Source organism: Puntigrus tetrazona, chromosome 8 (assembly GCF_018831695.1).
Source record: "Puntigrus tetrazona isolate hp1 chromosome 8, ASM1883169v1, whole genome shotgun sequence".
NCBI lineage: Eukaryota > Metazoa > Chordata > Actinopteri > Cypriniformes > Cyprinidae > Puntigrus > Puntigrus tetrazona.
In genome coordinates, this window is record NC_056706.1 from 16,493,284 (window position 1) to 16,508,253 (window position 14,970).

At 38.8% G+C, this 14,970-nt stretch overlaps 1 protein-coding gene across 32 annotated transcripts in view; it reads left to right on the top strand.

Moving 5' to 3' along the window:
- The first annotated feature begins 1,729 nt into the window (after positions 1-1,729).
- Positions 1,730-14,970, top strand: part of LOC122350471 (RIMS-binding protein 2-like) — a 104,042-nt gene continuing 90,801 nt past the window's right edge. For 24 of the 32 annotated variants that reach the window (XM_043246956.1, XM_043246958.1, XM_043246963.1 and 21 more), the window contains exon 1: positions 1,731-1,875. In XM_043246956.1, the coding sequence (XP_043102891.1) occupies positions 1,747-1,875 (129 nt within the window). In that variant the 5' untranslated portion in view covers positions 1,731-1,746. Of the gene's footprint in view, positions 1,876-14,970 lie in introns of all 32 variants that reach the window. The other 8 variants (XR_006251602.1, XR_006251603.1, XM_043246969.1 and 5 more) reach the window with 2 other exon arrangements.

Genomic DNA, 14,970 nt, shown 5'->3' on the forward strand with positions numbered 1-14,970 from the left:
CAGAGGGGATTATGTTCACCCCTGAGAGGGCGTCTCCCCTTCCCGTCCCTCCACGAGCCGCTTTCTTCGCTGCCATTTTCCGTACAGTAACGATATAATCCAGCTCCAGCGTTCTTATGTAACTCCGACGAAGTACAGATATTAATAATCCCACGCGGCCTGTGGCACGCTGGCTCTGTGACATCACCGTCGGCCACAGCGGAGTATGACTAGAGCACTGTGGGTAAACACGCTTAAGAGCAGGACATGGAGCGCTTTGCTGGAGTTCACAGAGAGCAGGGCTGCCAGTGTGTAGATTATTCATAGATTATGGGCCATGGTATGTACATCTTCTGCACACAGATGCGTGGATTAAGACATAATTGATTTGCAGATTACAGCCTGTGGGTTGATTTTTATGCATGTAATGTAACTCTTGGGTGCTTTTGAGCGTATTTGTATTGTCTTTTGGTATAACGTTTGCTTTATTATGTTTGCTTAGATTATTTGGGATGGATTTATTGGATTCGTAATTGTAAAATATAATCTAGAGTTGTGTTTACAAGAATGATTTATGTTGCGCGCAAGGGGGCATATTAATGTGCATGCTTATGTGATATGGCTCAGAGCATATGTGTGTGTGTGTGTTTGTGTGTGTTTGTAATGTTTGACTGCGCCAAGGGTCTGTGCATGATGTCAGATGTCTAGGGGTGATTTGTATGCATCATGTAAATAGCATTTGCGTATGTATGTGTGTGCATTTTGTGTGATATTTGATGATAGTAATAATAATAGAGTATTTTAAGATTTAAATGAAAACTAAATTAGTGCATGATTTTGCTGTTGTACTTGAAATTTACTTAACGTGTTTTTTATATATATATGTGCATTTTTTAATGCCAAACATTAGGAAACATAATTTAAAACTTTGAATAACATTTTAAACAGATATAGGTATGTTTTTACTGAGCGTAGTGAAACGAATATACACAAACAATGGCACTGACAAACGTAAATAAATAAATATTAATCAAGGCACGTATACAACGTAGATGCAAAGTATCAATAAACTTGCATATGTTCTGAGAAAGAAAATTAAAGAAGACAAAAGTTCTCTTCCTCTTCAAATTAATCAAGTTATCGAATTATTCCAATACGTTTCTGGGCCTTGTTACTTTTTATTTATTCCAATGATGGAAAGTAATTATAAATAATGTCTCTTTTGAATAGCAGAAAGTTAAGGTTCTGTGTTCATGCATTTGCATTTACGAATAAATATTTTGTCCAGAATCAACATATAATAGCATTCCAAACATTATTTGTTTTTTAACAACAATTGGACTATGACTGAATTTTTGTCTCCAACACAAAAAATTCTGGAAGAAAACCTTAAAACATAAAACAGCTTTGCTGTGAAGCAACAGCGCTTAATGTAAGCTTTCATGCATCCGCGCCACTAGGTGTCAGTATAGAGTCAAAGACTGCTGGGATAAAGAAGAGTCAGATATGAGTGCACCTCTACATGCAGGTGGATGCCATTATTTAGACACCAACTCTGTCATTTAGCATTCATTAACATCACAAATCAAAATGGAAATCCTTTATATTTAAACAGAGACTAAATACTTATACTGTCACATCAGGAGGATCATAGTGAATAATGTGTGTTTTACCCTGCTCCTCATTTCTAATTGGTTAAACTGATGGTGTTCCACATCTCACCGACTAATGCATGTTTAAGTGACATGTGGCTTTGTCCGTTAGGAGATGATGGGGGTTGAAAGGCAGTGTGAGGTGGAGGTACTGACACCATCCCAAAGAGATTTACAGTGGGTCCAAAAACAGCTGTCAATCATCTCCAACAGAACCAACGGACCAGGAAGGACCAAGGATAAGGTAAGCCTTTGGGTTTCACTATAGAAACACACAATAACATTTTTGATCGTACTTGTTGTATGAACTATAATAAAGCATTGTATGCAGGCCCCGTGTTGTATGTTAGCTTGGTTTAGTTTTGAAATAAAAGATTAATCTGTTAGCATTGTTGTAGTTTTGGATCAACCGCAAGGCTGTGGTCCAGGCATTATTGGATTAGTCTGTGTCCTGATCACGGTTTGGTTTTCTGAGGACTTGGCCTACTCTTCTATCCGGAGCAAACGCCTACTTCCTCCCGAACCCTTTTCCGTCCCTCCTTTACCCCTCCATCTGTTCTTTCACAAATAAATAACCGACTACTTTCTTAAGTCACTTGGTGCGTTTTACACGGGAGACAGCTGTTAGTATCCTGGGATAAAACAGGAACACCTGTGGCATTTCTTGGAGTAACAGATCAACACTTTATTCTATACCCACATATGGATGATATCTAATTATATTTCAAATGTATTCATGTGTACATTTGACTTCCAGCAAACATCTCGAGATGATTCCTGTGAGCTCGTCTAAATTGACAACAACTTAAGCAAAAGCTTAAATCAACATACCATTTTGGTCTTTTTGTGGCAATGTACCCATTCAGTTGGCTCCTCTCTCCTTTTATTTAACAAATGCACTCGACCCTTTGCTTTAACCTACACTGCTTATGAACAGACATGTTTTCTGCTTTAGATCTGAAGAGGATGGAAATTGCTCACTTACGCTAAGGGCAAATAACATTTACTTGGCTGGAGTGTTTTAGAGATGTTAATGAGTCCTGCGATGTACCCGGGGTCTAGATGTGCCTTTTGGAGACGGGAATCAGTGGAGGTTTATATACTAGAGTGCTGCCATATTTGGCTGTGGTTATGCAATGCTAGATATCCCATGAGACAGCAGAGGGCTCTTTTGGGAGAGATTGAGGGAGACGGGGAGAGAAAGAGGAGAATGACAGCCCGCGTTATAATTGTTACGGTTGCCAAGCAGCAGTATCCAAACAAGTCAAGCTCGTTTTCTGTCTAGTTTAGGGGTTATCTCTACGATATTTCTTTCTTGAATCTCATTGTTTTTATTGGGCGCACTGCTGTATTGCACAGCATGCGTGATTGTTTTTTAGTAAGCTTGTAATACTGGTGCGAGGCACAGAGGGCAGTCTTGTCCTGTTGTTTCATTGCCAAGTCTGGGGAAACCCTGAACTGTCCAAATAATCCTCCTTAATACCCTGCTGCTCCTGCATCCCTGATCTCTGATTGGCCGGCGCCGCTGGGAATGGTCCTGCTAGTGCACAGTGGGAGATAAACGATTGGTTGGACTCACGCACTGGTGGAAAGAGTAAGCGTTGCACGGAGAACAGGGGGAGAGAGAGAGTGGGTTCAGTGGGTTTCTCACAATGGATCCTCATTAACAAATCTATCAAATCCCAGATATCTGTTAAAGCATGCGATTGATGAAGCATCTTCTTTAAGTATGCGGCATGCAGTGTAGTGTAAATTAATTCCTGGATGTAATGTTGGTATTGTCCTTTGACCTGGATGTTCTTTGACCCATGACCTCATGGGATAAGGAAGCGTTCACTGGTTGCACGCAGAATCTCTACTAAGTGTCGCCTATTCAGTTATTTTATTTATTTAGCATACGGGATTTTGGCTATTCCTGTATGCAGCAGTGATTGTATTTACATGCACGAGAGTATTCCTACATTCATCAAATTTTGGACATATATATTATAAGGTTTATACCATTTGTCGTTAAAAACGGTGTCATTTTCTTACTACCGTGGAACACAACAGGAATTTTGAAAATAGTACATTTAAAATAAATAGTATTGGTTCTTGTTGATTTCCATTTTAACTAACAAAATCTTTGCATTTTTGCAATTTTTTACAACAACATGTACATTTATCGGAACGTGATGGTGAGTAATTAAAAAACAACAACAAAAAAAACAAAACAATTATGGGCAGACTATCCCTTTAACCTGAAGCTGATTACCATAACCAAATGAATCCAGTGCACAGAAGGTGGCACAGAAGCACTTCTCGGGTGGCATTTAGGTGTGTTTACACAGACTGTGTAATGCTGCTCAGAGGTGGTGTAAAAGCATTTCCATGTTTTGATACTGGGGCTGAGGTGGGTCAGGCTTAATTTAGTCTTAATGCAAGTCTAACCACTTGCACATGCCTATACCAAGTAAAAGTTTTGTCCAAGTAAAATTGCACAAGTCTGTGCATGTCTTAAATTTATTTCTGGGTCATATGGAGAGATGACAGTTAAGAAATTCGAGTAAGGAGGAGGCGAGTTTTATGAACATAAAAAAAAAACATAACCTATATTTTGAAATCCAAAATGCTATTGTAAGTCGCAATAAAACAGACAAAAATATTCAGCATTGTGACAGATGTCCAAGTGAAAAGAAAAAAGGAAGAGAAGGGACTTTGTTCTATCCATTGGTTGTCAGCTTCATGCAGATCTGTATGCATGTTTGCAGTCGCTTGTAAGAAAAGAGTGAAGCTTAAGTGGAATAAGCGATAGGAGAAAATCTCAGAGCGAGAGACGTGACGAGGTCTAAATGAATGAGCGAATGAATAAATTAATGAATATACACAGATTAATTGTTTATAATAAGATCAATGAGTGTTTAAAAATAGGGGGAATTTTTATTTTATGCTGACTTGCGGACGTGAATTAGACTAGATGTGTTTGGATTACTCTGCTGTATACAGGAATACTCTGATAGCAGCTTGTAAGCATCCTTTTGGATTAAGGTTTAACCACAATATATGGACCTTAATAAGAAAATGACGCTCATGTAAATATAGCCAGTGATGGGGGAAGGAACGAGCCAGAGAGAGAATGCAAAAACACCTTATTTGACCTTGTCAGCTCCAGTCATGGCCCTCCAGGGCAGATGGGTGATGCTCACCTGGAAGATGATGCTGAACATACAGATGCACAGCATCGGGCACGAGAAACGTGCGTTTACGTGACAGATGTCAAAGTGAAGCAGCCCGCGACTGTCCTGCTGAAAGCCGCACCGGCTCTGCGCTTGTGCGTGCTTCTGTGGGAACGAGAGAGAGCCAGAATAGGCCAGTTGTGTTCACGTATCTTCTGTGTTGATCCGGTGCACAGATACAGCCGAAGAGCGCTTTAAACGAGCGCCAAAGGCAGTGTGTTTGCGTGCTGCGCTCTTCCAGCAGTGAGTGTGTGTGTGTGTGTGTGTGTGTGTGTGTGAGTGAGCGCGCGCCTGTGCGGTCTCCTCAGTACCGCCCGCTCCAGCGCTTTTCTCTTCCCGACGGTCGCTAATGAACCGTTTTAAGCCCGGATAGCACGGACAGCGGACCGGAGCCGTCAGCCGCCCCTTAATATGACACAGTTGGACGCGGCTGTCTTTACGGGAATCATCTTTTAACGGAAGAGCGGCGGAAGAGGTAGAGTCGCTGTCCATCGCTTGATTTCGTTCACGCGCTCAGCTGATCTGAGAGCATGTTGTGTTGATAAGGAAGATATCGGATGTTTTGGTCAGAAATGTCTCTCGAACGCGTTGCGATACGGTTGTTTGCTCGGGTGATAAGATGTTTAGGTTGCTGCTTTGGCTGTAAATGTCATTACGGCTCGTGCGGTCGTTTGCACCGTAACCTTATAAATACATACAGTAGTACGCTGTGCCGTGTTAAATGTGCTGAAAACATCATTCAGCGTCTTTCTGCCAGGGAAACACATGGCTGTGTGGGGTACTTTTGTCCATAGCCATTTTAGATTGCAGCACTGCTGAATGTTTCTCACGGTAGCTTGTACTATTAAAGAGATAGTCCTCTTTTTCCCCCCATCACTTGGGAGCTCTTCAAACTCCTTCAAGATCTCGCCGTCGCAAACAGTTACAATTCTTTGTTTTAGTGAGATTTTAACATGTATTCTTTTATTTTAAACAACCTGACGGTGATGGGTGAGACCAGGGCTTGCTGTCACAGAGGTTGTGTGTCTCAGTCTGTGAGATTTTGAGCCAAAAGTCCCAATTACACGAATGTGTGTTTTCCTCTTGGACGTGGTGTTCTAGTTCAAACCCTACATTTGATGCACTTTTTATTTTGTCATCGTCCCCTTTAATTGAATTTTAGTTGCTGTGCAAACAACAGAACACAATTAAAACACATTCGGATAGATATGTTGAATATGGAATTTTACCTATAAACATCAGGCGGTGTTTTATACGGTGCATACGAATTACACAATTGAAAAAGTGCAGACATGCGCCACAATTTTATTTTAGAAGATATAGAAATGGTTTTTGCTTACAGCAATGATAACGATGAAAGCATTGTGGACTGCGATACTTAAGTTGAAAGCATCATATCAGTTGACCTCAAAGCGATCTGTGAATATCTAGGGGATAGGAGTAAAGCATGTTTTATGCGCAATTCATCTATTAACCTGAATTCACTCCAAGCATAATCAGTTTAATAGTTATTATTTTTTTCCATGACTTCCAGTTGCTTTTTTTGGTCTAGTCACCAAAACATTGCCATTTAAAACGCATGCAAACGTCTTTGTGCTTTTTAATTATTTATACATTCTATAATGACATGGCGTACCTCTGGTGTAATATATCTCCCTGTAGCGTGATGTGACAAAACCCGATCTGTTACATCATACTGTGTGGATGGTATAGATTAAAATAAGGGCGTGATTTAATCAAATTGCTTTACATGTTGTAACTTTATTCCCGTTAAGCGGGAATTTTGTCCCATACAAATTGACATGCAGTATGTTAATGATGCAATATGGCATTAGGTGTCTCACTCAGGGGTGCAATGATGATATAGTATTGCATTCTCAGAAAGTTTTCACTTCTTGGAGCTTGTCTGTGTGGAAATGGATCTGTGACCACCGTGCAGACTTTAAGCCTTTGTAGTAGCATTTGCATATAATCACGCAACCTGTGTATATTGTTAGTGATGCTGTTGAAATTCTATTGTTGTTATGATTTGGTTTGAAAAGAATAGAAAGATGAATATGGTAGTGCCGTCCTGTGGTAAAGCACTTTACGTATAAACAGTCTCAATTACGTGAAATGTGTTCTCTCAGAGCTCATAGAATATTAAGAAGAATATAACACCTTTCACGCGCAGCTTGAGTCTCAACTCTCTCAGCGTTCTCTATCTGCCTACAAGCCCCCACCTTTTTTGTTTGTTTGTCAGTCATCAGTGAAAATGAGTTCAGTGCATATGATTTGAGCATTGCAGATACAGCCTATATAGACCGTTTCTGAAGATGAAATATGTAACTTTTACGCCACTAATGATGCATATTTGAAACAGCGATTTGTCCTTTGTTGGAGTCAAGGTTTAGCTGGTTAGCATGGACCCTAACTCTTACTGGAAAATAGAGAAACTACGCTCTCTATATGTCTCGCCCTCGTGTTGTTCCAAACACGTAAGACATCTTCAGAACGCAAACTAATGAAATGAAATCAGGAAGCTTTCTGACCCTCCCACAGACAGCAATGAAACTAACATGTTCAAGACCCAGAAATATAGGAAGGATATTGTTGAAATTTCAAATTTATGACGCTATGACAATACTTTAACGAAAAAAACATCTTCTCCTATGTCAGCCTCATGGATCATTACACGTGGAGAAACAAATTAATAATTTGTTCCTGGGATTTATTAATTTCTATCTACGTTTTATTCATTCGTTCCCTTGTTTTAGTTACATCATGCCACACTATACTAATTCAATCCCTCTTTTGAATTCAGTTAAATCATGGCCACGAAGCCGGTCATGCTTGTGACCTAACAGCTTTTAACTTTTTAAAAATCCCTATGGAAAAGAATATATATATTTTCGTAACTGCTGAAAATGTGGGCTGGCAGCGTTGCGCTCTATTGCAGACCTCGTTGTTCGCTTTATTAGTAATTAGCGACTAAAGGAGGTGGGATGCTGATTGGGATATTGGGTCACACACACACTTAAATGCCTCAGATGGTTTTTGTTCAATTACCTGTAGTATGTTTTTGAATTTATCACTTGTTCGGGTCACGTGAAGCAGCTGGCGTGTATGAAAAATTGTTCTGGATGCCATCGGATTAATAGCAACAATAGCAGAATGAGATCTGCAAAGAACCACATCAGCATTAAAGGCTTCATTAAGTAGATTTGTCTTTAAATTATACTAATAATATCATTAAAGTGCCCTCATTTTTTTAGACCGTGCTGTAACAACTGGATCCTGGTGATGCTTAGTGCTCTGCTGGCAGTACAGGGCACGTGTCTTTCTCTCTCTCTCTCTCTCTCTCTCTCTCTCTGCCTTATTCCCTCCATCCCTGCCTTACTGATATGAACAGCGGCAGTCATGTCCAGATTACATAACTGGCACCCCCTCCCTCATTCGTGTGGTCCAGTAGAGGGAAATGCTCAACCGGGATCTCATTATAGTGTTGTTCAACTGGGGTTAAAGTGCACACACATTCTTTGAGTCTCATCAGGCAGGTGCTTGCTACTACGTGTCCATCGCTCTTTCGTTCCGCCTAAAATGCTGTGTTTTTGGGATTATTTGCGATTCTCCTTCGGCGAGGAGGATTTAGTGTTTTAGATTTAGATTTACTAGTGTCCACTCTGTATGCGTGCTGGGCTTTTATTTTTTTTTTTTGTGACGGACGGCAGTGAACGGCATAAGCCCATCCGGAGAAGTGTGCAGCTGCTGAGGAAATGGACATGCTTGTAAATTATGAAGTATGTGTGTGCATGTGAGAGGAGGACAGGGATAAGGAAGAAAGCACAGAGGGAAGGAAAGATGGAGAGCGAGAGAGGAAAAGAAAGGAGGTAGAGCGAAAGGGAGAGAGAGAGAGAGAGAGTGTGTTAACAGCAAGAGAAGACAGATGCCAGTCAGTGGCTGGTGTTTGCATACAAATGAATTTAGAAGATAATAGAGGAGGCTATATTTATGTGTGCGGACAGATGTTGTACTGTGTAGGAGTGCTTGTGTGTTCACACTTAAAAGAATAGTTCACCCAAAACTGAACGTGTCCTGAAAATGTACTTGCGCTACGGCAATCCAAGATTTATATCAGTTGGGAACAATGTATAATCGCATCACTTGCTCAACAATGAATCCTCTGTGGTGAATGGGTGCCGTGAAAATGCCAAGATAAAATCATCACAATAATCCACAAGCAACCTACAAGACTCCAGTTCATTAATGAATGTTTTGTGAAGTATTTGTTTTCTACAACTCTTTTCCCTGTTGTTCCTTCCCATCAAAATCCAGCGACATTATTTATATGAATTTAGAACTCGTATTTTTAAGCGCAAACTATTGTTTAGAACGTTATAAACGCACAACTTTTCACTTGACAAGACACTAATTGATGGACTGGAGTCATATCGATCACCTGTGAATTATTATGATGTTATTATCAGCTGTTTGGACTGTGGATTGGATTGTGACGGCACCCATTTCAATGCAACGTGTTTAATTAAGAAAGAAACTCATATGCTTCTTGGATAGCCTGACGGGGAGCACATTTTCAGCGAATGTTCATTTAGTTTGAACTGTTGCTTTAAAGGATGTTTACCAAAAATGAAATTAAAATGACCCTTGTTGTTCCAAACCTCTATGACTTAATTCTAACATAAGACACAAAAAAAAAATTTTGTAAAGTGTGTTGGTTGCACTTTTAATGCAATTGCATCAAAGTCACAATAAAATGACAGTAGCACCAGATATTTTCTTTAGTATTGTGACATACCCAGATGCGTTTCTTTTAAACGCTGTCCTTCGCTCTGCCTTCCCAAGGGCTTCCATAATGAGTTTATGCACCACATTCGTCTTATTCGTACATGCGGGAACACCCTAAGCCAGAGTGTTCAAGGAACTCCTATATCACGTAACGCTCCACAGTGAAACCTGATGTTCACGATAGTGTAATAAATCGAACCCTGACCCGGTATTCCCGTAGAGGAGACAGATCTCGCTGTAATTTCCAGCTGTTTAATTGGCTTTAATTGGGGCAAATAAAACACAGCTCAGGCCAGCGTCACGAAGAGATAACCTTGACATTCTATTTAGCCCTGCTGTCTCACAGTACTGGGAATTCAGCCCAGCTAGTCGGCTTGCTTCAGATCTGCCGCTCGAATAGCCGTTCTTTCACTTCCAGCGTCACTGATCTGTACTGTCATCAATCCAAGCAGATAGATTTAAAATAATAAAAAAAAGAGACCGATTATATCCAGGTTCTCCTCTGAGAGCCACGATTCGCTTCTGATTTTTAATTATACAAACACAGCACAGAGGCGGTGATGTTCTACAGGGCTCTAACAGACAGCCTGCACCGGCGTTCAGTTACTAATTGGGTATTTTTAGTCGATTTCGGACAAAATGAAAATCTAAGGTTGACGTTGGGATGTAATATGTAAATGTAGTATAAATGCTACATAAGGTGGCTGTTTATGTAAATAAAACGGTGAGGTCGGCGCGGTGACCTGGTGGGTGAGTTCGACTCCCGGCTCACAGACCTTTCCTGGTCCTGACCCCCTCTCTCTCTACCTCTTCGCTTCCTGTCAGCTACGATCTGCCCTATCAAAATGAAAGGCAAAAAAATCTTTGAATTAAATGGTGAAATACTGCGCTGTACGCATGTTGTTAAAGACCAGGCTCAAAAGGTATTTGTAGATTGTAGTTTGATTTTTATATAATTACATTTCCATTTATTTGGATTACACGGTTGCAATATAAAGTAATATACTTGTCAGTCACACATAAATTAGATTTGATGTGATGGCACTAATAAATTCAATGCTTATTAAATGCATTTTTATGTAAAGCCGTCCGTACCTGATTATATTTTATACGTTCGAACATCTGCGTTTACAATTTGTTAATAGAACTGATTTTTCACAATAAACAGATTGAATAAATGAACATTTTGAATATTGGCGTTATTTAAATAAAGTCATAGAGCTGTACAAATACTTCATAAGAAACTATGATTTTTTTGGGGGGTCCCAGGTCTGTAGGTGTTGATGTTGTTGTAGTTTATAAGCTGTCCCGTTTGCCATTTTATCTTTCTGAAGGACTTCACAGTGGACCTTTCTTATTCTGGCCAAGAACCACCCACTTAGACCGGACAAGGCCATCTGATCAACCTGTAAAGCGTCCAACTGCAGTTTGTAGTTAGCAGGCTATTCTGAAACACAAAAACGGACTGTGAGTAAAAAATGAGAAAACCAAGAAAAATGTATAGTTGTTCACAAAGATATCTAATTGACTTTTTTATAATGGAGCGAACCTTCATTAACCTCGTTAACCTTTAAATCAGCTAATTATATATCAGAAATGCTTATTTTATCAGCGACTTTTTAATACCTACCTTCAGGCGTTATAATATAGACCTTCTTGGTTTTTGTTGACAGATAAATGTGGGCCATTTTTGCAGCGTAGTTTCTTTTTTTCTCATCATCGTAACCCCTTTAAGGCGTTCACTGTTAGTGACGAACTGCAAAGCTTGAATTGGGACAGGTCCTCATTTAACACAAGTCTGGGACCTGAGAATCAGTGCCAATTGCAATCACTTTTTTTTTTTTTTTTTTTTTTGCCTGTGATTAGATGAACACCAGCTAGTTTTAAGGCTGCATTAAAGACGGGATTTAGCCGTCGGTGTGATTGCTTATGACCCAAGCATATGAGCAGAGGACCTGTTGATCCAATCATGTTGGGATTCGCACTCATATGAAGTAACACCTTTCAGTAGAGCCGAGCTTGGGAGGCTGCCTCTGTTATAGAGTGATGTTCTCAGTGACAGCCAAAGCTTCAAAGCTCGCCCTGTAATCATCCAAAAACACCCACCCCGTGCGATGACGGCGGGACATCTGGTGTCACATCCGGCAACTTTTTAGACACAGACGGCTTGTTTGTGTTCTCATTCTTTGTAAGCCGGTACATTTGTTTGTTTATTGTCATGTACGCTAGATATTCATGCGTTTATGCGATTTTATACTTAAGTAAATGATTCATTAAAAGTAATTGCTGCTTCAAAGCATGTAGCTAATTTCTATTTATTAGACCTCTGTAATTGAATGCAAAACACCCACAAGAGAAGATGAAAATGGCATTAGACATTATTAAGTGTTTTGAACTTAATGGAATTAAATGGAGTTAGACATGCGGAGAGAAAGAGACAGTCTAGTCGTACATAATTGATTTATTTTTGACCTTTTTTTGTGATTTAGTTTTTTTGGGCATGTTCTTATGCTCAGCGAGGCTACTGATATTGTAAAATATTATTGCAATTTAAAATAGAAGTAAAAATTTTTAATTAAAAATAAGTAAAATGTTTTTTTAATTGTAATGTATTTTAACATGTCATTTATTTTTGTGATGGCGAAGCTGATTTTTCTAGCAGCCATTACTCTTCGGTGTCACATGACCAGAAATCAGAAATCCTTCTAATATGCTGATTTGCAGCTCAAGAAAATGTTCTTGTTATTATTTAATGCATCCATGATGAATTGATTAAATCCATGACGTTAAGTAAATAAAAAATCTAATTAAATTAAATATGTACTTTTTTTCATTTTATTTTGGGTGCAAAATGTGAATCTTTGTGCTATAGCACATTGACTTTTTAATTTCAAAAGATCAATGAAAGCTTGGTTTGTGATGATTTGTTTTCTTCAAGAGGCGTAAAATTGATCCGTGGTGGCTGGTCTGCTGTGGATGTGATAAGTCTGGATTGACAGTGATGTGGGTGGATTAGAGGAAAAGTTCCTTTCGGTTGCTGCTCGCCGAAGTCGTCCTGACAGTCTAAGCACATGCATGCTAGCCTTTAGCCATCATTAAGGAAAGAAAAAGAACGGCACTGCCTCCTTATCAAAAACTGGTGTGCTTCTAAAAGTCAGTATTTGACTTCACCAATAAATGTTCTTGTTTTAGCTGCTTGGAGGATTCTTACATACTGTGCATGTAGTACTGTGTGAGAGGAAGTGATAGCTCTTCTCTGATCTGCCTTCGTTTGGCTTCTGCTGCCTATACAATTTTCATTTTTATATATTTTCCGTGACTGATATATATACTCTCTAAGCTAAATTCTCTCAAACAGCTGATAGTACCTTTTTTGTTTGTTTGTTTAGCTGACTAGCTGATGACTTGTTGTTTTGTTTTGTTTTGTTTTTGTTTTTTTGGACGCGCCATATGTTCTTGTAGACTTGTTTGGATCCACCTTTTCTGGGCAAATGTAGCGTTGCTTTTTTCTGAGCTTGCTGGGCACTGGCTCAAGATGTGATGTTGTCAGGGATTTCTTCAGTGATCTAGGACAGATTGGAAACAGCTGCTCGGAGGCTAACGGAACTGGAATTATGAGGCATTGAGTCTAAACTATGTGATTAAAAAAATAGATCAGAAATGAGAGATTAGAACTGTATCATTACGCGCCGTAATTAATCAACTTATTACCGAGCAAATCTGTGGTGTGATGTAGCCTGCAGTGTTCGTATTTTACACCTCTGTTCTCTTTAAATTGTGGTCGTTCATTTGAAGTGCTAGTTCACCACAAAAATACGAATTCTAAGGCTGCGTGTGTTTCTTCCTCACAACACAAAATGAGATATTTTGTAGCTATTTTTGTATAGTGAAAATAGATTGAGGCCTTTAAGACATTTAACTTTTGGATCAATTTAATGCAACTTTCTGAACAAAATTGTTTTTAAAAATCACTATAAATGCATTCTGTTGCTATATAATAAGTTTATTTGTAGCAAAACAGTCTATGTCAAGGAAAATGCAGCGCAGGAGATAATACATTTTAAGTGAATTATGAGCTTTTTAATTCTTTTTTTGAATATGTTATTGAAAGTTTAGCTGCTGCTTTTTGAAAAAAAAATTTTTTTTTCAGTTTTTCTCCTGGAGTGCTGATCAATAGGAAGAAAAGGGCTGAAAGGACTCTTGTTTACTCTACAGAGCTAATTGATTCTCACTGCCGTTCTGATCAATTTCATTTCACACATCATTATGTCAGCATAAATATTGTCCCACTGTGCCCTCAGATAAATGCTCGTCGTTTCTTTTTGTCTTTTTTCGAGTGTTATCTTCCCACTTTCGGTTCATCTTCATTGCTGGAGATCCACAGAGACCGTTAATGTGTTAACGAGTATGTGACCTATTGTTATTGTCCTCTTTACTTAGCCGAGGCTGTAATCATAATCCTGCATTCTTTCCTGAAGTTCATTCCTTCGAGCGTTACAGTAATGTCAGCATTTGTGAAAGCGGTGTTTTCATAGCCTGTGTTAAAGGACATTATGGCTTTGAGCAGTTTTGCGAGGTTTTAAGAGGCTGCTTGTGATGCCACAAAGCAGCTAAAGGAATAAGGTCACCTACAAGCTTTCTAAAGGTTTTGTTTTTCTTTGCTATCTTTGTCCTTCTTTTTTTTCTCACTGTGTTCTGAAAAGTACATTTTTCACTTTGAAGTGACTGAATAGGTCTTATTGAACAGGTCTTTATTTACACCTGCACACTTTATTTTATTTATTTATTTTTATATTTTTAGGACCGTAGAAAAAAAAAAGGAGAGCAGCAATGAGAGTGAGAAAGAAAACAAGATCTTGGCATGACAGTCCACACTCAGACACAGTTTTACTATATATATATAAGCGATAATATTTTTTTCATTTGAGCAATGAAAATTTAAGAGGTTTGGGTCAGTGAGTTAATTTTTATAGTATTTAATTTTATACAAATTAATAATTTTCTTTAGCGAGTATGTCTTAATATTGCTGAAATTGACAAAGGGCTTTTCAAACAAATATAAACTCTGTTCTTTTAAACTTTCTATTCATCAAAGGATCCTAAAAAAAGGGGCCACAGTTTACACAAAAATATTAATCACCAGCTGTTTTCGTTAATTATAAAAAGAAATGCTTCTTAAGCAGCAAAGCAGCATATTATTATGATTTGCTGAAAATTTAGCTTTGCCATCACATGAATAAATTCCATTTTAAAATACATTTAAAAAAGTAATAATATTTAGCAGTATTTTACTGCTTTTAGTGTATTTTTAATCCAACAAATCTAGCCTTGGTGAGCAT